This window comes from Miniopterus natalensis, chromosome 13, assembly GCF_054644295.1.
Source record: "Miniopterus natalensis isolate mMinNat1 chromosome 13, mMinNat1.hap1, whole genome shotgun sequence".
Taxonomy (NCBI): Eukaryota; Metazoa; Chordata; class Mammalia; order Chiroptera; family Miniopteridae; genus Miniopterus; species Miniopterus natalensis.
Genome location: NC_142093.1, coordinates 23373121 through 23397978, shown reverse-complemented (window position 1 = coordinate 23397978; position 24858 = coordinate 23373121). Strand labels below are relative to the sequence as shown.

General features: G+C 47.9%; 1 protein-coding gene and 1 non-coding gene across 3 annotated transcripts in view; both read right to left on the bottom strand.

The window, feature by feature from the left end:
• The window catches only part of PRKCE (protein kinase C epsilon), a 412732-nt gene that overhangs the window by 138996 nt on the left and 248878 nt on the right, over positions 1-24858 (bottom strand). For both annotated transcript variants that reach the window (XM_087823528.1, XM_087823529.1), the window contains exons 3-6: positions 10045-10204; positions 7977-8011; positions 6607-6692; positions 4433-4562 (exon numbers count right to left, since the gene is read on the bottom strand). In XM_087823528.1, the coding sequence (XP_087679654.1) occupies positions 4433-4562; positions 6607-6692; positions 7977-8011; positions 10045-10204 (411 nt within the window). The remainder of the gene's footprint in view (positions 1-4432; positions 4563-6606; positions 6693-7976; positions 8012-10044; positions 10205-24858) is intronic.
• LOC148091624 (U5 spliceosomal RNA) lies at positions 15363-15479 on the bottom strand. The gene has a single exon (XR_015715601.1). It is a non-coding gene; the product is annotated as a U5 spliceosomal RNA (small nuclear RNA).

Below are 24858 nucleotides of genomic sequence, written 5' to 3'. Positions count from 1 at the left end.
CTCTGCTGTCTGTCCCAACAAAACAATCAGCTTGGGTTGGCAGGTCCGCACAATGGAAATGGTCTTTACAGACTTGGTTTTTTATTTCTAAAAACTGTTATTTCCCTGGACGAGCTGCATAGTTGTCTTAATATGTAAAAAAAAAAATCCCACCCAGCTGGTGTGGCTCAGTTGGTTGAGCACCTTCTCATACACCAGGAGGCTGCCGGCTCGATTCCAATTCCCGGTCAGGGCACATTCCCAGGCTGGGGGCTACATCCCCGGGAGGGGGTGTGCAGGAGGCAGCCGATCAATGTTTTTCTCTCATTGATGTTTCTCTCTCTCTCTCTCCCCCCCCCTTCTTCTCTCTGAAATCAATGAAAACATATTTTTTAAAAGCCCAATGACATGTCAGTTAAAATGGACGACATGAGACTGACTTTGAAAGTGCTTTTAAAAAGTCTGGGAATAAGAGGGCAAAGCTGGCCGAGGATGGGGAACTTGAGATAACTCAGGCAGCCACAGCGTGACTTCCGCAGGCAGGAGGGCGACACCTGGAGGCTGCAGACCAGCAGAAGAAAGTGGACGTGCCAGTTGGAACCAAAAGAAACCCGAGGTTCACTTACAATAATGTGGGCCGAAGAAACCCTCGCAGTTCCCACCGTCATCACCCATCCCCACGGCCGGCTGCCACGCGAACCCTGGGCTGCCCTGAAGTCTCCTCTTTCCAGGCGGCCTCTCATGGTTCACTTTCAGCTGGTTTTGCACGACGACTGCTGGGAAGAACCACAGCAGCCTTGCTAGGGCTCTTTCGAAAGGAGAATCATTATTCTTCCACTACCCAACTTTTCATCACATGTTTATTGAGCTCCTACTATGTGCTGGGGGGTGCTGCAGCAGCAGCCTCGTCCTCAGCACAGTCGGGGGCTCAGGCCCACCGGTCTTTCTCTTGGTTTCCATGTTTCCACCCTTTTCATAGCTGATTGAAGCTAGGATTGCAATGAGGAGGGTCAGCCTGCTGGGAATTCTTCCAAAGCAAGCGGACGGGGTTCTGAGAACAATGACAGAGCCGCGCCTGAGAGGCTAGCAGGCCTGTGTGTGCCCGCAGCAATGTCTTTGTGTTGGGCGACTTGGCCCTTCAGGGTGAGCCGGGGCAATAGTTTGATTTCACAACAGGTTATAGTCAGCCATGTCATTCTTGGAGACAGAGAACAAACAACTGGGACCAGGAAATTGTGTAACTGTGTGAGGGAAGTTGGAAGAGTGACTGAGTGCAGAGTCCTGGGCAGAGAAAGGGAGGTTAGAGGGGCAGCTCCACAGGGTCACGCGGGGCACCAATTGTCACCAGGTAGGGAACTGGGAGTCCTGGTCACATTGGAAATGTCATTCAAAGCTTTCCAGACTACAACTGGCCAGCTGCCTGCCACCCGGCATCCCTCAGATGGGGGTCACCAAGTCTTGATTTATATTTCTTAGACCTGGGTGACAGGGGCCCCTGCTCTGGTCCACGCTGGCCTCTTCTGGTCATGACCCTCTCCACAGGTAAGATGCCTGCAGGGGCAAAGAGACTTGAGGTTGAGAGAGAACCAAAAGAGAGGAGTAAGCACATGGGACGTGGGGACAGTGAAACTGCTTTATATGAGATAGTGTAAGGGTGGCTACATCGTCGCTGGGCCCTGTCTTCTTCTAGGGTCATCCAGGGACCCACAGCCTAGCAGCGACCTGGGTGTCTGGGTTGTTTTCTTAAAATATCAATATTTATGAGATGATGGTATCTTCATTTGAATTCCCTAGATAGATCCATTATTAATATATTTACTAAAACCCAGACATGGCCTCATCTGAGTCCCATCCAAAGCAGGCTCGGCTTCCCAGCAACTCTACTTAACTCTCCAAAAATTCAGCACTCCTCTGCTAAAAATATTTAGGATTCCTGCTCCATTATTTTCTTACTCTTCCTTTGTTTTCATCATTTAATGTTAAACAGGATTCTGGCAGGCTGTTTCTTTCAGGGTTGGGTGCTGGAATACTAGAAAGGGAGACGTGAATGTCAGGGAACCTCACACAGGACACTAGATGTGCCCATGGTCAGCTCTTCCTCCTGTCCGGGTTAGACCGTCCTCAGTTTCCACCACGGCCATCTCCACCCTTCGCCACCTTCCCCATGCCTTCCACACCCCTTCTTCTCACCTCAACTTCAAAAGGGATTTATTTCAGAAAATAAGGAAACTCTTATCGCAATGCCCTCAATAGATTCAGAACTTTGATGACCACTTTGGCCCCTCCCCTCCTCCTGGGCTCCCATCCCGGGCGCAGCAAACCTGTCTGCAGCCAGGCGCCTCCTGAGGCTTTCCCTCCACCTGGGAGGAGGGGCCCCACCTTCCCCCCAAGGCTCACCCCTCCTCTGCCCCTGCTGCATGGATGGTCCCCTCTCCCTCCTGGCTCATTCGTCTCTCCTTCCCCACTGTTTTTTTCCTAATTATATAGGACATTCTGAAAAGACTACACCTTCCATCCTCTACTCAGCCTCAGCACTTGGGCTCCCATCTCCACCATCCCATCAGCACAGCTCCTGCTGAAGTCAACAGTGGCTTCTTCGTTGTTAAACCCAACCCCGCGTTTCACTTCTCACCTTAAACGACCTCTTGGAAGCACTCGGCACTGCCCACTGCTTCCTTCTTAATGTTTTTAATGCCCTCTTCTCCTTGGGCTTCCACAATGCTGTCTCTCTGAGGTCCTTCCCCTGTCGCTTTTGCAGGCTCACCTTTGGATACTGAGAACCCTCTTCCCCCTGAACCCCAAGGTGCTAACTTCTCTCTTCACACCCAAGGTACTTCTCCTGGGGATGACATCTACGCCATAGCTCTAACGACTACTTAGACACTGACAAATCCCAAATCAAAATGCTCAGTGTAAACCTCTCCCCCGAATTTCAATGAGAATGTCTCGAACTTGGACAGCTCCACGTGAGTCTCCCACAGGCACATCAAGGTAATGCGTCCCCAACTCAACGCCACCACATCTCCCGCCAGCCCCGTGGCCTGGCCTGCACTCCCTCTCTCAGCAAATGGTGCCACAGTCCTCCCAGTTGGACCTGGTCACCACATCCAATAAACAACTCCTTGGTATCGCTTAAGTTCTTGGCCTCCTCTTTATCGCCACTGAAGACACTGCCTTATTTCCAATCCTGACAATTTCCCGTTGAGGTCCCTTCAATGACCCATTTGTTCATGGCCTTAGTCTTCCTACTTATACTTTACCTCTTTTTCTAATTTTTCCACAATGGGAATTTATTACTAATATATTCAGTACAAATAATAAAACACCGTTTTTAAATAATAGCCATGCAATATTCCTAATAGTTCATGGTTGTCCAGCTCTGTGCGTGGACTCGACCCGTTTATGGAACTGGACACTCTATTTAGGTTCCAAGAGTAAGTTCCCACCATCGCATATTACATCCCAGTGCCCGTGTCCCTCAGCATGCCCATCTGTGTAGAAGATAATTCACAGGCAGGTCAGCGGGAAACAGAGGAAGGAACCCAGACTCAAGAGTCCAAGTTCAAACCCTATTTGTGCTAACAATCTGTGTGACACTAGCGAGTTCGTCTCTGAGCCCCAGTCCCTCACCAGGGACATGGGGAAAATATCACCCACATCATCAGCCTACGAAACGAAGCAGCAATAAAATGTCTTATGTAGCAGCATTCTAGCATGGCTCCTTCCTTGAGTAGGCTCTGAACCATGGGTTACGACAGAAAAATATCTATTACTTATTTCAGTGTCTGACTCGAAAAATATTTGTTCCCTTCTGCTCCAATGTATCTTTTCCTTAAATTATTTCTATGCTTTTATAGGCTCATCTTGTCTCCCCAGCTTGTTAACTATCTGAAAAGGGGAGGTCACGCCTTCCTCCTTGCATCCCCTCGGCGGAGGAGTTTGCTTGGCTGGCGTCTGCACAGAGACTGTTTCACAAAACCACAGAGTAACTAACAAGAGCTCAGCAAGGGATTGTGCTCGGTCCTCCTGCCAAACCTGGAACTTGCTTTTGAGGCTATGAGAATAGACAAAGGTTTTTGTTTTTATATTTTATTTTATTTTAAAAGGATATCTTGTGGGGTTTTTTTTTGTTTTTATTTTATTTTTTTAATCCTCGCCTGAGGATATTTTTTCCATTGTTTTTCAGAGAGAGTGGAAAGGAGAGAGAGAGAGAAACATCGATGTGAGAGGGACACATTGGTTGGCTGCCTCCCACATGTGCCTGACCGAGGCCAAGGTTCGAACCTGCAATCCAGGTTCAATCCGGAATCAAACCCGGGCTCCCTCAGTCCAAGGGTGGATGCTCTAACCACTGAGCCAAACCAGCTAGGACTAGACAAAGGTTTTTAAAAAGAGGCGACAACAGGGGCACGTGGGCGCAAGGGGGACAAGGGCAGGGCACGGAGCTGCTTACCTTTGCACTGCAGGCCCTGCCGCAAGAGGCCCCAGAGCAGGGACCCACAGTGGTCGCAGAAGGTGGGGACCTTGTAGTTGTGGATACTGAACTTGTGGGGCATGTTGACGCTGAACCGCTGGGAGCCCACCTGCAGGGACAGCAAAACACAAGGTCATGGCCAAACTCCCGTGCACTCTGGAGTGCTAATCACCGGACCTCCTACAGAACTTCTTTCCAGAAGGCACGGTCTTCGCAGGTGGCAGGCCCTAGCTCGGCTCTGAAAGCTGCCCCAAGGCCTTTGCTCCTGATGCCCTTAACCCGCTCAGAGTGATGTGTGTCTGGGGTGTATATGTGCCTATGATGTGTATGTGCACGTGCATAGCACTACAGGTGGTTACACAAAAGAACTGACTCAAAGGTTGGTCCCCGGCAGTGGTGCACCGGGCGGAGAGCACATCCATCACCCCGATGGCCCACGGATACGTCAACACTCAAAGAGACAGGCCTCAGGGAGCACCGGGATGAGCTAAGACACTCAAAGCCTCCTTCCTCAATCCCTCGCAATTTAGCTCCCTCGGGACATATGCCAAACTGCTCACTAGCGCCCTCCTTTCACGGCTCAATAAACCAGGAAAGACAGTCAGAAGAACAGGTCACAGATTAACCTGGGTTCTGTGCAGGCCCAATCCTCTACCCTGCGTGGCGGGGCCTCCTCTGGGACTCTCCCCTTGAAGGAGGTGTGTTTAAAGAGCTGTAGAAACCCGCAGAGGTTCACAGCTGATGAAACCTATGAGCTCCTTGGGGGCAGGAATCTCGTCTTCCATTGTTTCCCTGGGACATGGCACAATAGCTGGCACACAGGAAGCGCTCAATAAACGCTCAGTGGAATGTCCAGAGGAAGGACTAACGCGGACAGCAAGCAGGCCTTCTCTTTCTTTCATTTCTCTGTGAAAGCAATAAGGGTAACCACAGACTTTGGGTTATGATCCTAGACAGGAGTTAGGAGGCTCAGGTGGTGATGACCTGTAATTTCACCCATGACGGCAGAAACCCTGCAAAGGACTGTGGCGCTGTGGGCTATCTGCCCTTCAGGAACATGGGAGGCTCAATCTAAGTTTTGTCCCTCGCTGCTTTCCAGGGAGAGGGTGAAAGCGAAGGATGGGAAAGATGGAAAGTGCTTTGGATGGCAAGGAGTCATTTGGTTGAATTATTTTTAAGAAGCAGGCAGCTCTCTGAAAGTCAGTCCTTTTGGAAGCCAAACCATAAATCCACCTGATTATAAGCCATCCAGGGATGCTGTTTCTGACCCCCAATTCTATGATTATGCAGTATTTGTTTATTTCACAGAGCATTAAAGCATGGCTTTGAAATCAGCTACCGTAAATACAAATAAGGCCTATACCGACAATCAGCCTTCTCCCGGTCAGTTAGGAGAAACCTAGCTTTGCTATTGAATTGTTTTTGCTCCTTTACTCTTAGCAACTTCCCTAATAGTCAATCTGACACTAGTTTATAAGATTAAGAGACAACATCGTGCAGGGTTCAAGGGCTCAGGCTCTGGAACAGACGACCTGGGTCTGAATGTGGCTCTTTCACATACTGGCTGCGCGACTTGGGGCAAGTTACCTTGACCTCTCTTTGCTTCCATCTCTCTGTTGTAAATGAAGATGGTAACATCCATCGTGTCAAGGTTGTTATAGGAATAAATGATATATGATAAAGTGCTTATTACATCAGGGCACGGTCAGTACCCAGTGGGTGTCAGCTATTGAGGTTATTTCCGCTGCCTGAGTGTTTCTTGGGTTTGCTAATTCCTCTCCGTTCCCCCATCACCTCGTAAAGATAAGGTTCCTGCTTCTCTGTTGTCTCTCTCACTGTTTACGGGCCGAGTGGAGCCACGGACATGTCAGTGAGCCCTTAACTGTCCCGATGAGATAATGGCAGAAAAGAATTCCCACACGGCCCTTGGCATAACAGCCACAGACGCAAATCCGACTCTGGGGCCTGCTCCTTCTGCAGATTGTGCCTCACGCCGGAAGGCTGTGGACAACTCCCTTAACTTTTGATCAGCACGAGGAAGAAAGCAGTGGGGTCTCAGCGAGATAAGGTTTTCTTAGGGACTTTGGAGCAGGCAGTGGAGGGCAGGGATGGCAGGGAAGAAAGCCCAGAATTTCAATGCTGTAAATATTTACCTCGTCGGGAGTTTCCTGTTTCTTTAATCCAGCACACTTCGTAATTATGAGCTCATGGCATCGCTTGTGGACCACGCAAGTGCACACTGCAAACGGCAAAAAATGGGGAGGCTGAGCGACAGGTGGGGGAAGGAAGGTTCCATCCCAAGATTCAATCAGGCTTCGGTGAAGGGGCAGGGGAGCCATGCCCCTCCTGTCACGGGGCCTTCATGCATATTACCCTACCGCAAGGCCTTTAAGCAGCCTTCTCAAAGCCCCTGCCAGCAGAGCCATTACATGCTCTGGAAGAGAGTGAACCACTTATATCCAAAGGGCACGAGCAGTTTTCTCTGACTCCAGGAGCACCGATCAAGTTTCCCATTTCTATATTCCAAGGCCGGGAACAGTTTCCCTGCCCCGCAGCGCTGTCTATCAGACGCAGGTCGGCGTCTTGTGCTCCACCCGGGACGCTGTCGGGGCTGGCTGTTGTGTCAGGGAGGACTACAGTGGGACAGGGCATGTTTTGTGGGCAGAAATTCTTAAGCTTTTGATCTGGTTGCGTCCTTACATGCCAAACTTTAAAATTTCCATTTAACTGACTAACTCCACAAGAACTGGCCCATCGCTCTGTCTTTGGTGTCACAGGGATGTGTGGGCAGCGAGGGGCTGAAGAGGTCAGTGACTGCACACACAGCAATGTCCAAAAAAACCTATCCAAGACCTCAAGGGTGAGACCCAAGCTACCCAGTGGCTCAGTGAGGAGATGGAAGGATCTCCCAGATCAAACCACAGAGAAGTCTCCACACAACCCCATCACATACCCACCCTCCAGTTCTGGACAACATAACTTTATATTTGAGGTCAATTAACTGCAAACAGAAACTTCAATAACTTCGAGTGAGATTTAAATGTGTAATAGCTAACGATTCCAGAGTAGGGACAAAAAAGAGAATGGGGAAGGACCATCGGGGACACTGAGGGAAACAAGCAGGGAGGGAGCTTCTCCAGGGAGCAAGAGAGTAAGGGAGCTGGCAAAATACACAGAACCTGGGCCAGCGCCCAGTGTGACCTTTCAGGGGCCTCAAATTGAAGCATGTGTCTCATTAGGAAAGATGGGAGTGCTACCTACAAACTGGCTAGACACCAGGGACACCTGGAGATCGGTGGTACCTACGAGGTAATCCCATACATCTACTCCCGTATGTGTATGTGGGAGCACTGGCCAGGGAGTAACAGAGAAAACGGGCTTCTGCTCCTCCAGGAGGGGGCACGAGCATGAGGACCTCTAACTGTCACCAAACCCAGCACACACCTCCTATGAGCATTGGTGACACTAGTGATCTGGACGGTCTCGTGGACCCCATGGATTTTGTCCATACAGTACCTCTTACCTTGACATTGGTATCCCTGCTTTCCTATGACACCCCTGAAAAGAAGAAGACAACCCTGTAAGAAATTTCAGCAGGTCAAAAAACACACAAAGCCACCCCATTCTGGTCACCACCCAAAGCACCCAGTACACTGGCATCTACCTCGCAGTGTAATTTCACTCCCACTTGCAGGCTTCCCTAAAAAGGCTCCTCAGAAGGCCACCGAGGGCAGCCCCAGGGCTTGGGAGGAGTGCCAGGTTTGGCCAGTGCCTGGGCTTGGTTTCCTAACAAACAGCTGTTCCAGTGGGACCAGCAGTGCTCTGGAAAGCCACAAAGACTGAGTGCTCGCTGCAGGCCTCAAAGAGCTGCTGAATGTGCCTGTCCTTGTGGGTAATCACGGAGGATGGCTACGGCTGGCAGGCACATTCCCTGGCATTCCAGAAGCAGGCCAGGATTATAGGTTAGCTTGTGGCCAGGACTGGGAGTTCAATGTACCCTTTGGGTGAAGGCCAACATTAGAAGTTCCTTTCATGGCCAGAAGAGAGTCTCCTGGGGCCAGTTGAGGGTAAGCCTGGACATAAGCCAATCAACCTGGCCTGAGCCCTGTCCTCAGGGCACCAGCTGGTCTGAATCCTCCCAGCCCAGTGGGGGGAGCCAGAAGTCATTAGGGCTATAACTCAGGGGGTGTAGAGCTCAGTGGTGTTCCCCTGAATGTATGTGTAAGACTCAGCTTTCAGGGCCTAGTCCCTCAAACACACAATTCATGAACACAATACAGAAAACAGAGGCTGGAGGACTGAGTCAGTACTGGGAATGAGACCCATCTGTGGGTGGGCGTGGGGCGCTGTTTCTGCTTCAGTTGGGCTGAGTCTGCTCTGAGCTGTGTCACCTCAGATCTCCATGCCAACCTCCACGACAGGTTCTAGAACGCGACCAGGATAAGACAGCCACCCCTGGACCCCGTGGGAAGGCAGGGGTTCTCCAGAGTACAATTCAAATGTTTCCCGGCTGGGCTCATGCTGCAATTTGGCCTCATCCACTCTTCCCCACCGGATCCAAGTGCGCTGGCAAACCCCAGACAGCTTCAAAGAGCTCCGAGAGGCTGCCAGAAAGGCTGGCTGTCAGGAAAAGCATGAGCTCTTAGTTGTGCTCACCGGGGGTGGAATCCAGCCTCTGACACTTCCCAGCTGCAGGGCTGCAGGCGAGTCTTGTTTTAATTTCTGAGCCTCAATATTGTCGTTAGGGGAATGGGGTTCATAATACATAGCTCATAGCATACCGGGAAGGTTTAATTAAATATTTCCAGTGCCTGAGAGAGAACCTGGCACGTGGTAGGTATTCATTAAAAGTCTCCCTCCAATCCCCAGGGCCAGTGCTCCTTACCCTTCTCCACCTCCCAAACAGGCCTACTACTTACCTATCTCTAGCAAAATCCTAGTTATCATGAAAGGAGAAATGCCACCTCCTCCAAGAAGCCTTCCCTGAGCACTCCAGCCAACGCTAATCTCTCACTCTGAAATCTCAGCATCCTAGCAGCACCAGCGTTACAACAGTCACTAAGAACTGCTTTGTATTAGCAATATTGGCAATTGAGTATTTTTTAACTTTATTATGGAAAAATTCAAATATATATAAAAGTAGGGAAATAGACCCTTATGGACCCATCACCATAATGATCAATACATGGCTGGTCCTGCATCTTCTCCACCCCAGCCCCTTCCTCCCTCCTTCCACCATATTTTTCCCCCAACTCATATCATTTTACTTGTAAATAATTCAGTTTGTCTCTCTAAGGATAAGGATTCTTTTTAAAGAAACCACAATCACAATACCATTGCTGGTTATAAAATTTTAACTCCTTAAATGTGATATGTGATATGATCCTAAGTATAAAGTCACCAGGAACCATAGTTTCTTTCCATTCACTCTCCCAAGCACCAAACACTCCCTTAGCCTTCCAGAAAAGTCTTCTGCAATTAAACAAAGAAGACACAAAGCACATCAGCACTTTTTACGTAAAGTTGGTAATCTCCCAACTTCTCCCCCCAGAGAAGGCATAACTAGAGGTTCCCAGGAGAGAGGGCCTCACCAGATGAAATCTCTGCAGTGCGAGCAGTAGGTGGGCTGCCGAAGGTAGGTGGCCATGAACTTGTGGCCGTTGACCTGGTGGACCCTGCGCCTGACGGCCCCCTGCCGCTTCCTGGGCCGCATGCGCTCCCTGAACACACGCTCTTCATTGTCTTTGGGGGCTGAGGAAGGAAAGAAGAGAAAACAGTCTGGGTTAGCACCGTGAAGGCAGCTGCTCGTGAGAGCGGCTCCATCCTGGGGCACCTGGAAGCGGGAGGGGGGGTGGGGGCTGCCTTCAGTGGTGGAGGGGTTTGGGGTCTGGGGAGCCTCACTGTTCAGCTCCAGTGAGAGACCACACAGGGTGGGAAGGCCCAGGCTGTGCCCTGAGCACCCATCCCCACCCCGAGTCTGCTCTGGCATGGCTGCTCCGCTCCCCCCACGGCAGCTACACACTGAGAGGGTGTGGGGTCAAAGGGCTCAGGGTTCAATGTGAGCAGTGTGACCTTGGGCAGCAGTGTTCCCCTGCCCTGAGCCTCTGTGGGCATCGCCCTCTGTAAATGGGGATGACAGTGTCCACCCCATGGGGCGCCGTGGAGTCAGTGGTGTGACTTGCCTCTGCTCCCAGCCACCCGGCTCAGAGAAGTGGCTGCCTGTTAAATCTGAGTCTTCTTATTCTTGCCTCTTACCCAGACTAGGACACGAGGAGCCTTTTCCCAAAGGTCAGAAGGAGGGGGAAGTATAACGCTATGGAAGCAGACAGTTTCTAGAAGGCCGAAGACCCACCACCACGGTTGCCGTCTACAGATCAGGAAGAGGGCCCTCACCAGAACCCAGTCATTCAGAGCTGGAAGAGAGCAATTTTGGCCACCCAGCCTGTGGTGCTTTCTTAAAGCGGCCGAGCTGACTCAAACAGTGATTTATCAAAGACTTACTCTGCAGCACAGCATGGTAAGTGCATTACATGTAGTAAGTCACTGAATCTCCATAATAACCCTACTGGAAGGGTACTGCTATTAACTCCATTTTGCAGGTGTGTAAACTGAGGGGTAGAGAGTTGAAGGAGATCGAGGTTCGATTCCCGGTCAGGGCACATGCCCAGGTTGCGGGCTCGATCCCCAGCCGGGGGTGTGCAGGAGGCAGCTGATCAATGACTTTCTCATCATTGATGTTTCTATCTCTCTCCCTGACCTTTCCTCTCTCTGAAATCAATAAAGATATATTTAAAAAAAGACCCCTATAGATAACTGTCTAAATGACAGGAAGATACCATGTATAGAAGAAGAAATATAAAATATTCACTTTTATTGGAAATGTTTAAAATGCAAAGCAGAGCAGTTTTGATATACCACTAACTTACCATTTAATACCTAATAAAGAAACCAATCGTTTTAAAATGCTATTATCTGCTAATGGGAAGGCTGCTATGAAACTGATTTATTCATTCATTGCCACAGGCCATACATTTTCTGAAAGCAATACTACAGTACATAGCAAACACAGCAAAGAGATTCACATCCTTTGATTTGGCAACTCCTTAGGAATTCACTCTAAGTCAATAATTAAAAAGAAACTAAAAGCTGTACACTTATAACTCATTGATGTTTCCCCCATTGCATATCTATATTAGTCAACAGAAGTAACTTGAGTGCCTAACATTAGAAAGATGGTCTAATAAATTATATGTACAGCAATTTAAAAATGGTGAGGAAATACTATGTAGGAACATGTGGGAATATGATAAAATGTAAAAACAGAATGTGCAATAACAGCCCTACATAAAATATATTTGCAGGTTTAAAGTAACATAAAAATGATTATGCAATACCAGGATGATGGGATTATGTATTGTAATATCTGAACAGATCCTCTTTAATGCTCTTTAAGGACTTTTAAAAGCAGTTCTCTCTGCCTAAGGCATTAGGTGGTGGAAAGGTCCCTCGTGCTGCAAGGTGGGGGCTACATGGCATGAACAGGAGAAGAAACCAGTGTTGCCGTGGGAAGCAGGACAGACAGAACAGACAGGACAAATTCCATCAGCTTCCCAGCTGCCTCTGCTTCTGAACTGAGTGAAGAATCACCCCGATCTACCCCTGCAGCTGAGACCTGCCCCTGACAGCTGCGATCTGTGCCCTGCACCTGGGCCTTGCTCTGCAGGATGCTCACTGCTGTCCCTGGACACACTCAGCCACACCCACCTGGTGTGACCATTTATGGGCTGCAGCACACAGGGCCCTTCCCTCAAGCAAGTACGCTGTGGGGTCTTCTTTATATTTTCTGACCTCCCTCTTTTGACCTCTTTCTGCCAGTATGGCTGAACTAGGTGTTAGGAGACTGTCTTTGCCCCAGACTTGTGTTATGTCCTCAAACAAGTCATTTAATCTCTTTGAGCCTCTGTTTTTTATCTGTCAAGAGGGGGTAATGTAATGGCTCTGCCTAAAGCCCAAGCTGGCTCGCTTCTTTCTCTCTCCCCGGCACAACATGACACCTCATTACTGTAAGAAGAGTGGAACAGCCTCACCCCACCCTGCAAAACCTACTGATGGTCCCTTGTTGACCCCACTCTGCTGGGGTCCAGCTGTCTCCAGATGTTCCACACCTGCCACTGTGAGTGAAAAAGAGAGTCAGCATGATCTCCCCCCACCCATCCATCAGGGGCTTTAGAGAAACAGACTCCATCTTCGGACTTGGAAGACGGTCAGGAAGATTGGGCTGAGAAGGAACCCTGACTCAGCTCTAGGCCAAACGCAGTCAGAAATGTGACTAGTTTGAGAAAAGGCTGGGGACCTCCTCAGAAGGCTAACCCAAGCAAATGATGAGCCCAGTCCTCAAGGCAGGTAATTTCACAACTCGAAGAAAACAATTCAATCATCCTGGTATTTTTGTCTAAATAGCGGTCAAACCTTGGATATTTTTCAGGAAATGAAAAATAACAGCTAACACTTATAGGGCCCCTGCCATGTGCTGAGTACCAGTCTCAGCATCTTACATCCATGAAGTAATATTCCATACACACGAGGTTCTGTTCCATATATATGAGGTGCTGTTCCATGTACATGAGGTTTTACGCCATCCATATACATGAGATACTGTTACATACTCATAAGGTATTATTACATATACATGAGGTACGACTGCATGCCCATGAGGTGTTCCTGCATATTCATGAGATAGTATTAGATATGCATGAGGTACTATTACATACCCATGAGCACTGTTACATACACAGGAGCTATACAAGCAACTTACATCCACCCTCTAATGCCGTGCGGTGGTATTACTCTCAACTTACCCACGGAGACATCAAGGCTCCAAGAGGTTACATAACGAATTTGTTGAAGGCCACAAAGCCAACAAGCAGGAGATGTCAGTTCCAGAGTTGCCGCCCTGGCCCACCCACTCATGCCTCCGAGGATGGCAGGACGGCCTGGGAGCCTCTTGCACCCAGCTCCGTGTACGGGAGTCGCCTCCAGCTGCTGCTCTCCCACGTCTTCCCACGTCCGCCCTGCTCTCATCCAGAGACCAGGAGACAGGCTGAAGGGGCCTGACTGATTCACGGAACACCCACATGATGGGATTTAATACAGTGGTTTAAAAAGCAGATATGCTAAGTCTACTAAGAAACAACAAAAGGAAAAAGAAACCAAGAAACATGTGTATAGCCTGGATTTGCAGAAAGTACAAAGAGAAAGGGGTAAATATACTCAAACATAAGCAAAAATACACATTGAGAATTTCTGAAGGGTATAAAATAAACCATTCATCCAAAAATGTTTACTATGTGGGTACTGGATGCCAGGCACTGTTCTGGGCACAGACCTTTGGCCACAAAGGATGGACCACGGCCACTCTCTCGATTATTCTCAGCTCTTCTGGATTTGGCCCTTACTAGACAGCCTCCACTAGAAAGCAAGGAATTACCTTGGCATCCCGGACAACAGTGGCCGGGCTGGGCTCCAGGCAGAAGCTACACGGAGCCTCTCCCACCCAGTCTCTGAGGAGTTAACTTTCCCTCTCAATGATTCTTTGGTTTGATTTTATGGCCTTATTGATTAAAAATATAAATTTAAAAAAATGCAAGATCAATAAAAGGAAAAAAATAAAACGAGGTGCTGAAAACCAAAGAGGCAGTGCCTTTTTGTTTTTTTTATTTGCTACGATGAAAAGAGGTTATAATATGTTCAAGTGAAATAAATGCATCATGACAGTTTGAACTATTAAGTAAATATTTATGTGACGCCAAAGAATATGTTCCACATGTTGTCCTCACACAATACATTAAAGAAAATTTCTGTTCAAAACAGGAAAGAGGAAACAGCAATGAATTCCCCAAGAGATTAGTCCCGCTATCTGTGTCTTCCCAGAGTCACGCGGCGTGGAGCAGGCGTCCGAGGGGAGGTGGAGTGTCCGCATGTGACTGTGGGACCTAGCCAGGGGCACCGGGGGCTCCAAGGTAGCACCTCAGACTTCATGGAAGCCGTTCCTGCCTCCCTCTGCCTAGCTTTCTGAATGACTGCTCTCTGTTCATGGTGTTGCTTATGCTCTGTCCACTTATTAAAGCAAAACTTCAGCTAGTTTTCTGCTTTATAGGAAAAAAAACCATGAAAATAATTGGACACGGATAAGGTAGGGAGAGGGGCACTAGTGTAAACTGAGTAAAACACAGCAATGGCCGGACAACGGGATGGTCACCGAGGAAGAGCCCAAGGGAGAACGTGGAGGGCAACTCCCAATCCCACCTCCTCCTGCTCTGATGCAAAGCCCGGTGGACGTGGAGAACCACTGGAGAGCACGGATTGACCTCAGCAGAAGTCCGCTTGCCTCCCGCCCATCTGCACCCCCCCCTCCCTCCCTCCTCCATCCATTCAAAATGACATATGGAGTCCCTGAAACTGCACTGTATGCCTCTGGTACCCAGGAAAAGTCACTGCTTGCCAGAAGGAAACCACAATAAAACCCCTCCAGGCAGACCTGCTAAAAGCTCCAAGAGCATTCCCAGCCTGGGAAATCAGCCAAGTGGGGCACCAGCCAAGGGTGGGGCCCGAGGAGTCCCTGCGGTGCCAGTGATGGGCCTGTGATTCATGCAACAGGAAACGGAGCTGGTGCTGAATTCCGGGGCATCTGAGCCCTGTGGAGCTCCATCCATGCGGCCAGGCTCTGGCCATCGGTCATGTTTCTAAAATGCTGTATTACAAAATGCCTGTGGGAGGACAGTGGCAGAAGTCCCAGAGGGGGTCTGTCTATTTCCAGGTGGGTCCTGAGGAGGAGGGAGTGTCAATGCCAAGTGAAGGTTAACAGTACCTCCCTCAAATATATAACAAGCCTTTAAAAAAATTTTTTTATAAGCTCTGGGGGTGCAAGGTTTCAAAAAATTGGGTAAAAACTCAGAATTGTTCCTCTCCAAGAAAATCTTCAGTAAAAGGTGAAAGATTTATAGGATCTGGAGAGAAACCAGAGGATATAACAAGGGTTTTAGTGCCACAGGCACCTAAGCCAAAAGGGTCATGGGGTTAGTTATTGAAAAACCCACACCTACCCAGTGCAGCTGCCACCAGCCATCCAGTATTATTATTCAGTCGGCGGCAGGCTGAGTTCAGGAAGATTCGAGCAGCGAGCTAAACTCATACCCTCTAACGCCAAGTGGCCCACCTACCCGAACCAGGCTCCACAGAGCTTCCCAAAACAAGTGCCTGCACGGTGTCCCCAAACACCACAATGAACTGACTTTTTGGTTTCCCCAAACTTCTCCTTTGCAAAGGTGGTTTGAGCTCTCACTAATGTTTTAAAGTTAAAATTTCAAAGAAAACCCTGACCTGTCCCAAAGAGAGCTAGAGTCCTGAGCAGGGTTCCCACAGGCTGACCAGGTGGGTATTTATTAGCCTACCTGGGAAAGAAGGACAGTTTCAGGCAATCACAAGATTTTAAAAGCAGAAAACAAAAGGCAATGAAAGAATGGTAAGACAAAGGGGGATGGAGGAAAGATAAAAAGAAGATGATTATTAAGTCATAAAGTCCAGGCTGGCAATTCGCTGAACGGCTCCACACCTTCTCAGGAAGCAGACGGATTCGCTTTAAGGAACACACCTCCTCTCCCCAGTGCTATGGTCCATACTGACCAAGAAGTGCGCTCACCTTCCTTCCACCCTCCCTCCTAGTGACCCAGGCCTGGCTGGTTTCCAGAGCGGGCATTGCGATGGACCTTCCCTAGAAAGAGTAACACAGGTGAACAAGCCGCGAGGCTTTCGACAGAAACAGCTACGATGGCCATAGCTCCTGGGGAATTTATACCTTCTCTTGCCGTCAAAACCTGCTTGAATTACACTTTTTCTTACAAGCTTTTGTTCCACTCAGACTGGGACCAAAACTCTGCACATGAAGGCAGGGATAAGAAGGTCAACTCCTAATGCTTTTATTATTAATGGAAAGCATGCCATGCTCCAACCTCTGTGCTCACCTCTCCCCAGCCAGGAGACACTGCAGTCTGGGAAAACTAATGAATCCCCAGTTACTGCTTCTTAGGGCCTCAGAAACTCCTACCTCCTCCTGAGCTGCCTTCCATAGTGTTATGAGAATGTTGGGGAAAGTACAGTAACCAGTGAGGAGAAAATTATGTTTCTTACAGCTCTGCAAAACAACAGAGACATCGCCGAATTTTGCACTGCATAGCTATAAACTCCCATGCAGTGAACATGAAAACTGCCAAGGGAAAAAGAATGGCGAAAACATATTTTTTCCCATTTTGATGAACCTAAGAAAATATACTAAGGCCATAGATTTTTAAGGAAGACCCAGTTAGCTTAGGCCCTACTGCTAATAAAGTACAAGTGGAGATCAAGTTCCCTAAATAAGACATCTTTGTCCAGAAGGAAAAAAAATCACTGGCCACAGGCCCTGCCTTGAATGAATTTCAGTCACCTTCTTGCAGGTATATACTCTTGGTCACTAGGTCCCTGGGGAAGAAATAGTTATGACTCGACATTACCCAGCTCCCATGCTCCCTTATTACCTCAGGGCAGCCCAGGAGTTGGGTCTTTAGATATAGGAGGTGGCATTGTCCCAACCCCGAAATCTTGGCCCTTCATACAGTGAAGTTACGGGCCTGCCCTTGCAGTCAATCTTGGCTTAGGCAGGACCTGGGACCAGGCAGCAAAGGCTAAGCTGAAGTGAAGGTCTACCACACAGTCTTAGTCTCAGAATCCCAGCAGCAACGGGTAGCGCTCTCCCTGGCCAAAGCACTTGCTCCCACACCCCTGAAGCAGGAGCGAGTCTGGTTACCCTAAGAGGTCACGAGATGCCCAAAAGGAGAGGGCCGAAGTCCATCTAGAGGAAAGAGACAAACGGTAATTCTGGTTTCTGGGGGAAATAGGGGAGGGTTGAATGAGAGATATCGTATCCAATCTCCAAGGTGACCCCCAGTGACCCCTGCCCACACCTTTGTGTAGGCCTGTCCTACAATAAATAGAGATGACCTGCTGATTTGTATAACCAAAAAGGCTTTGCAGAAATGACAGAGTGTAACTTCTGAGGCTAGGTCATAAAAGACATTACGGCTTCCACCTTGTTCTCTTTTGGATCACTCACTCTGGAGAAAGCCAGCTGCCATGTCACAAGGCCACTCAAGCAGCTCTATGGAGGGATACAACTGGTGGGAAACTGAGGCCTCCTGCCAATAGCCAACACTAACTCATGAGCCATGTGTGTTAGCCACATCAGAACTGGATCTTCGGGCCCCAAGTGAGTCTTCCATTGACCACAGCCCAGGCCAACATCCCAACTACAACCTCATGAGAGACCATGGGCCAGAACCATCCAGCTAAAGCTGCTGAATTCCCGACCAACATAAGCCTGATGAGATAATATATGTTCATTACTGTCTTAAGCTGCTATATTTGGAAGCATTTGTTATGCAACAATAGACATTTAATTCAAGAGAAAATAGATAAACCAAGCGGGAGAGATGTAGGGTGAACATTAGAACATTAGAACAGTTTTTAACCATGAGAATTGTTCATGACCTCAATAAATATTTACTGAGTGCCTCTTGGGAGCTAGGTACTGTGCCTCTACTTTGTGTTACATATTAATCCTGCCTATGGAGATGGAGATAGAAAGGAAAAACAAATATTGACAGGACAGGTTATATTAGAACCACAGTCACACGGTTCCCTGTAATACATAAAATTGAGTTAGGCTGACCTAGCTCCTGAGAGCTGGGAAATCAAAGATATTGGTGTCCTAAAAACCAGAGTGATCCCTGTTGCTTTTAGCTCCACTGTGTTAGCTTTATCCCTTAAGCTTGAGGCTTTAAGCCCTGTTAAACACAGATCCTCTGGGAGGGCCATTATGAGTTAAGTGTGGATGAGTTGCAGATCCTTCTTGGAGTGGTTGCGCTGGGAAGACAGGAAAACTGTGGGGCATAAAGGGTTGTAGGACCTGCAGGGACAGTGGTGGCAGGAGACAAATTTTGGAAATTTTACAAAGGCTAATGGGTACCTGGCATATCTCAAGCAAAAGATAAAATCCATTTTTGAAAAATCTAATAAAAATAATAGGCACCATTTACTGTATAACATGTGATTAGAACATATTTTCTCTACTTCCCAGAAGGATCCTACAAGATCGGTATTATTGTCTCTACCACACACATGAGGAAACTGGGCTAAGAAAATCTGAGTGACTTGCCCAAGGGCGCACAGTTATTAAGTGCAAGAGCCTGATTTTGTACCAAGGCCCATCTGGCTCCAAAGTTCATGGTTTCCCCACCACACACCATGTGTTCAAGAATATGAAATGAACATTATTTTCCCCTTTTCATCTCATATAGAAACTAGAAAAAGCACTAAAAAAAATGTGAGCATGGTGTTCATATTTCTCTCACAGGTGATTTACAGGCTTTTAAAAAATGAAATTTTATTCTCAAATGGTGTCAATGAAAAAACTTTGAGAAAAATGATTAACAGATTGGAAGGGGAGAGGCCAATTTCTTTCAAGTGAATGTGGGGTTTGATGAGAAGTTCTGAGAGTTGTTTTGGAAACCAGACTGCTGGCAAAGTAACAGAAATAAAAACTCACAAAGACAACCCGCTTTCCTACCACAATCCACACGCCAGGGAGCACAGGGGGGTGGCAGAAACACCAGAGCCTCTACACTCAGACCATGTGCACTGATTCCAGTCTTTTCCTGCTGGACTTTGAAAGGCAGGGGGAGATGTGAGGTATAGCACAGGAGCAAATACAATCCTCACATAGGCAACCACCTCCTGGAACAAAACATTTCTATCTGCTTGAGCCAAACAAGGAAGAAAATTTCAGATCAAAGCATTCCCAAAACCTGACCCAAGCCATCGTGTGTCTGGCAGGAATACATGGCCATGAAGGAAAGCCCAGTGTCTTTCCTAGGCCAGTCCCCTTCTCAATCCTAAGGCTACAAAGATGGAAGTTTAATAATGCTATTTTTTTTTAAAAAAAAGAAACATTATCTTCTTCCTCTAAACAGAACAGTTAGCAAAGGCCCATATCAAATCTATTACTGGAAGCCCTGGCTGGTGTGGTTCAGTTGGTTGAGTGTCGTCCCGTGCACCAAGAGGCCGTTGGTTCAATTCGCTGGGGGCACATGCCCGGATTGCAGGCTTGATCCCCAGCAGGGGGTGCGCAGGAGGCAAATGATCAGTGTTCAGGAGGCAAATGATCAGTGTTTCTCTCCCTCTCCCTTCCTCTCTCTAAAATCAATAAAAACGTATCTTTTAAAAAAATCTATTACTTGGAAAATTAGAATTGAGAGATTAAAAAATTGTGCGTGTGTGTGTGTGTGTGTGTGTGTAAGAACTAAAATATAGAGATGACACTATATCTTTTGTTCTTTGAAACCATCTTCCTGGGGGAAGAGTGCAGTATTGGAGAAGGCATTCTTCCCGTTCTGGAGCTGCCCCAGCCTCTGGCTAGCAGCCTGGTCCAAATGATCTGTGGAAAGGAGAGTTCTTACTCTCCTTGGGAAGAAAAGGGCGATGATCTTCCTCTTGCACCGGGGAAGCTTGGAGCTTTTTAAATGCTTACACCCTTATTTGCAGCTCGAGAGAATTCCAGTTGATTTGAGAGCGAGGATGACCTGAAACTTGACCGCTCATTAACCAGAACTACTAGCTGATTCTCAACCTGTCAACCTGAAATGTACGCCCATTAGACCCCTGACTTGGCTCTATCAGAAGTTGATGTCTCGCTTGAAAACCTTCCTAGATATCAGAAACGGCCTCTCATTTCTCAAGGGGAAATCTCATTTCCTGTTGGAGTGTGACGGCTGAGAGAGTTCAGAAAAATGTTTTAAAGGCTGAAAGGAAGGGGGGAGAAAGGATCTTCTCTGTTTCAAACAGATAATGGCCACTGTGTCTTATCAAATCTGAATTAGAATACAGAAGAACCTAGATCAAGCCCATTAGTATAATTCCATCACCATTTTCCTCTAAATGGCCTAAATTGTGAGTCTTTACCGCCTTAAAATAAGAGTGATTCTCAAACTTCAGCATGCAGCAGAGCTACTTGGGGGGCTTACTGAAACACACACTGCTGGGCCCCACCCCCAGCGGTCCCTTCAGCAGCTTTGGGGAGTGGCTGAGAATTTCATTTGTGACAAGTTTACAGGTGATGCTAATGCTGCTGGTCTGGGACCACATTAGCCACCTTACCTGAATCATCTGAAAGTGATATACTTATTTATTCTAAAGTAACTAGGCCCTGCTCAGAATGTAGAAAGCTGAAAAGACCACTCTCACTGCTACAACCCGGCTCTGTGAGGGGCTCAAGGAGGCACTGTTCACCCGTGTGAGGGGGCTGCAGGCTGGACACTCTGCCCTCCCCTTAGCAGCTCAGTTGGTCATTTGGGGTTTTCACCACCTGGGAAACTGGGGAGAAGCCCACGCGTATGATTCCCTTCTTCCTCTGCTCTCCCAGGAAGAGACCTTGAGCCTCTCCCCCTGTATCACAATAGGAGCTTTAAAATAGGCAGAGACCTTGGCCTCACCCTCAGAGATACCATTTCAATGATCAGGGAACAGCCCTCCAGGGGGATTTTTAGCTTCCTAGGTGATTTTAGCCAACAGTCAAAATTGAGAACCATTGGTGAACTGGCCCAAATGAAGTCTGTGTTCTTCCTTTCCCTGCCCTTCATCTGGCACTGAGGGCATTTTCACAGCCAGAAGATTTGTTTTATTCCAAAAACCAAAAGAGCTAAAGAAAATGGCATTTCTCTATGTCCTATTTTTCTTCATAGGCAGAGGCACTGGATAAGACTGCAGGGGAGGGGTGGTGCCCCTTGCATGCCTTAAGTGAATCCATTCACCTCCCCGAAAACTTGACCCTCTCTGTATTTCGCCCATATCAGCTGGTAAATTAGGATCAGCAGGTATATGAAAATAATTGGAACGAATATTGCATGACATTAGCTCTCAATTAGAGAGTAGTGAAATATGCCAGTGCCCGGGGCTCACCACAGACACTGAATCACAATCTCAGGGGTGGGGGGGGAGGGATGGGGGGGAGCCCAGGCACTGGAATTGCTTTAAAGCTCACCAGGGGTAATAATGTGCAGCCAGGGTTGAGATGCACTGATGGAAACGGGGGTGCTGGTGCAGTTAAAAATCAGGAGAGGAGGGACAGTGGCATTGATGGAGCCAGTGGCTTCTGACTCAGCAGTTGCCAGTGACATTGCAGTGTTTGGATTCAGTGTTTCTGGGGGGCATGACTCAGAAATAGGTATTCCAGGGAAGGGACTCCAAGGGGGAAAGAGGGAGAAGGAAAGGGAGTTGGTATTCAGGGAGAGCAGGAGAGAAAGAGGGGAAGAGGGGACGAGACGTTGAAGGACATGAAAAGTGCCCTGGCCTGGGAGTCTGGTACCAGAGGATAAGATCTTGGTTCTGACACTAATCAGATATGTGACCCCTGGGTAAGCCATTTCTCTTGTCTTGGTCTCAACCGCCCCAAGATAAAATTACAGAGGTGGCTGTGTGTTTTCAGGCCCTGATCTGAGATTTTCCAGGTGTGCTCTGTCAAAATCACCAGGATGCTAAATGGGCCTTTGCCTAGGCCCTGGGACAGTGAGGGAGAGGGAGGGGCCTCAGGGCGGAGCACCTTCCAGGTAATCTAACGCAAATGCTAAAGACTCAGCACCTGTCAAGGGCTTTTGGGGAGCTATCAATTATTTAAAATTTCATTATCACAAACACCACTTGGTAACGTCAAAAAAGGCAGCTGCTTGACCTTCCTGTCCATGCAATTTGTTTTGGGGGTGAACCAACCTACCATGTAAAACTAATTCTCATACTGTAACCTAGAGTTTCCTTTGGCTACTGTGCTTTGTGCTTCCTTAGTTTATAAGCTCCCTGAGAGCAGGGACGGACTGACTGTCGAACAGAACCTTGGTGTTATGTGGCACGACTTAAACAAAGTGCCTTCAGTGGTCTTCCTTTTCTACAGAAGTTATGTTCTTGGAAAGCTGCGTGTCAGTGGAATTGCCATCAATCAAACCCAATTTTAAATGCACATTAAGTGCTATATAAAAAGCCATGTGGTGGGTGCTTTTGAAGATTGCCTACATTTTGGGGAAATGCTAATAATTACACCTTAATTCAACTGTTTGGCAAGTCTAAATTTTAACATAGCAATTTCAATGTAAAATAGAGGTTGTTTTATGTTCCTTTAATTTAAACCCTTAACAAGGGATTCTGGGGCATATTATAATAAATTCTGTAGGTTGTACTCCTTCAGAATACTTGCAGCAAAAGGAGGGTGTTTTATTAGTTTAAACTTTAGTGTGCTGAGCACCTTACATACACAGAACAGTGTTGGCCTGTGTATGTTTACAAGGCCCAGGAGCCGCTTGGTGTCATGAAATGAGCATAACCACTGTGAGCTGGGGCCTAGGTTCTCCTGCTCAGCATCACCTAGTTGTGTTTCCTTTCCTGATCTTCAGTTATCTGTGTGATGGAAATATTAGACTAGGTGATTTCTAATGTCCTTTTATTATTATTATTATTATTATTATTGATTTTTTTGAGAGAGAGGGAGAGAGAGATTGATTGATTTGCTGTTCCACTTATTTATGGGTTCATTGGTTGTTTCTTGTATGTGCCCTGACCCAGGATGGAAGCCTCAAGAACGTACTGGGATGATGCTCTAACCAGATTCTAATGTCCTTTTCAGCTCTGGCCTCCTAGGATTTTAGGGCCCTTTGGAGAGTCTAGATCATCTGAGGCTGTCAAATTTTACAGTCTTAAAACCACCCTATTAGTGCTTTAATCCAACTTGGCACAAGCTTGGAGGATGAGGCAGGTGTGAGGGAGCCAAGGCTGCCGAGTGTGGTGTATAGGTTGTGCAGAGCCAAAAAAGCACTCAGCCTTTGCTACATTTACTCAGTTGGGGCCCCCACTGTGTTAGGCGCTGCATGGTCCAGCCTGGCCCTGGTGAGAGCAAGACCTATCAGCCTAAGGGCAGCAAAGCACAAATCTTGTGGTTAACATCAAAGTGCGGTCCCACGACAAGAGAGCTGTTCTTCTGGGTCCAGAGGAGGCTTAGCACAGGACACACTCATAAATATCACCGTGTTTCAGGGAGGACATCAGGGCTAAGGGGGCCTGATGGAAGCCCAAGGACTTGCAAGATAGAGGGACATATCTGAGCGAATGGCTGTGAATGGAAACATTACTTACTGAACAGCCTACGTGAAGCTGTTCCTAGAGGACATGGTTCCTCTCTAGGGCCTCAAGTAGCAGTTGTGCAGAACAGTGGTTCTCAGGCCTTGATGGTTATTAGAGTCACCACGGGCTCCTGAACCCCTCCGCAATCCCACTGGCTGAGGCTTAAACATCTGTCATTTCAATCAGCTTCCCAGGAAACCCGACGCAGCCAACACAGCACCAGACAGCATTGCGGTGCTCGAAGGACGCTGGTTTAGAGCAATCGCCTGGGTGCTGCGTAAGGACTGAGCTGCGGGGAGGACTGGCATACAACTCACAGTCACGACCAGGGACAGGCTCCACCAGGGCAAGGGCAAGGACACTGTCTGGGGCTGCCGCGCTGGCCAAGTGAATGTGGTTCCAGACAGAAAACCTGGGGCCACCCACAGGGCAACGACAGGTCAAAGAAATGAACCTGGTAGTTTAAGGACGTTTCATTTGGGGAGCTGCGTTCTCAGAGGCACTCAAGGAACTTGACCCTCCCCCTTGTCCTCCAGCTGCTGCACCTCCTCCCTAAACTCTTCTCCCCCTGAGCCAACAGGGGTGTGAACCAGAGACTAGGCCGCCGGTGCTCATCTGCATCCCCCTCTGGGTACCCACCTTCCTGTGCTCTCCAGGTGCCTGCAGGAACCTTTTTAACTCGTTACTTATTAGACACTTGGCCTGGGGCATCATCAAACCAGGCACTGGTAGTCTCTGGGGAAACTGGGACAGAGTCAAGGGTAAACCCTGGTGATTGACCTTGAAATCTGTTTATTTTCTCTTCACCCAGCCAGAGTTCCCCGTGCAAATATGCCGTGACATCTTTATCAGCCACCCTCAAAATCAGAAAAGGAGGAGGGGAAAAATTAATTCTTAGTGAGTGTAACTGAAATTCTGCCAGCAAATTGTAAGATAAAGCTTTTTATAAGAAAAGGTAAAAACCAAATGCACTCATCTAAAGACCAGAGGTCAGAGGATGTCCGTTACAGGTGATCAATTATCTGATCTATAAAGCAGTGATCCGTTTGTATGCCTACTATTTAAACATTAGTTTTTCGTAAGTATGTGTTTTTTTTAAAGGCGAAAAAAACCAACTAAGCTAAAAATAATTTCAGCCTTTGGTCAAAAATTCA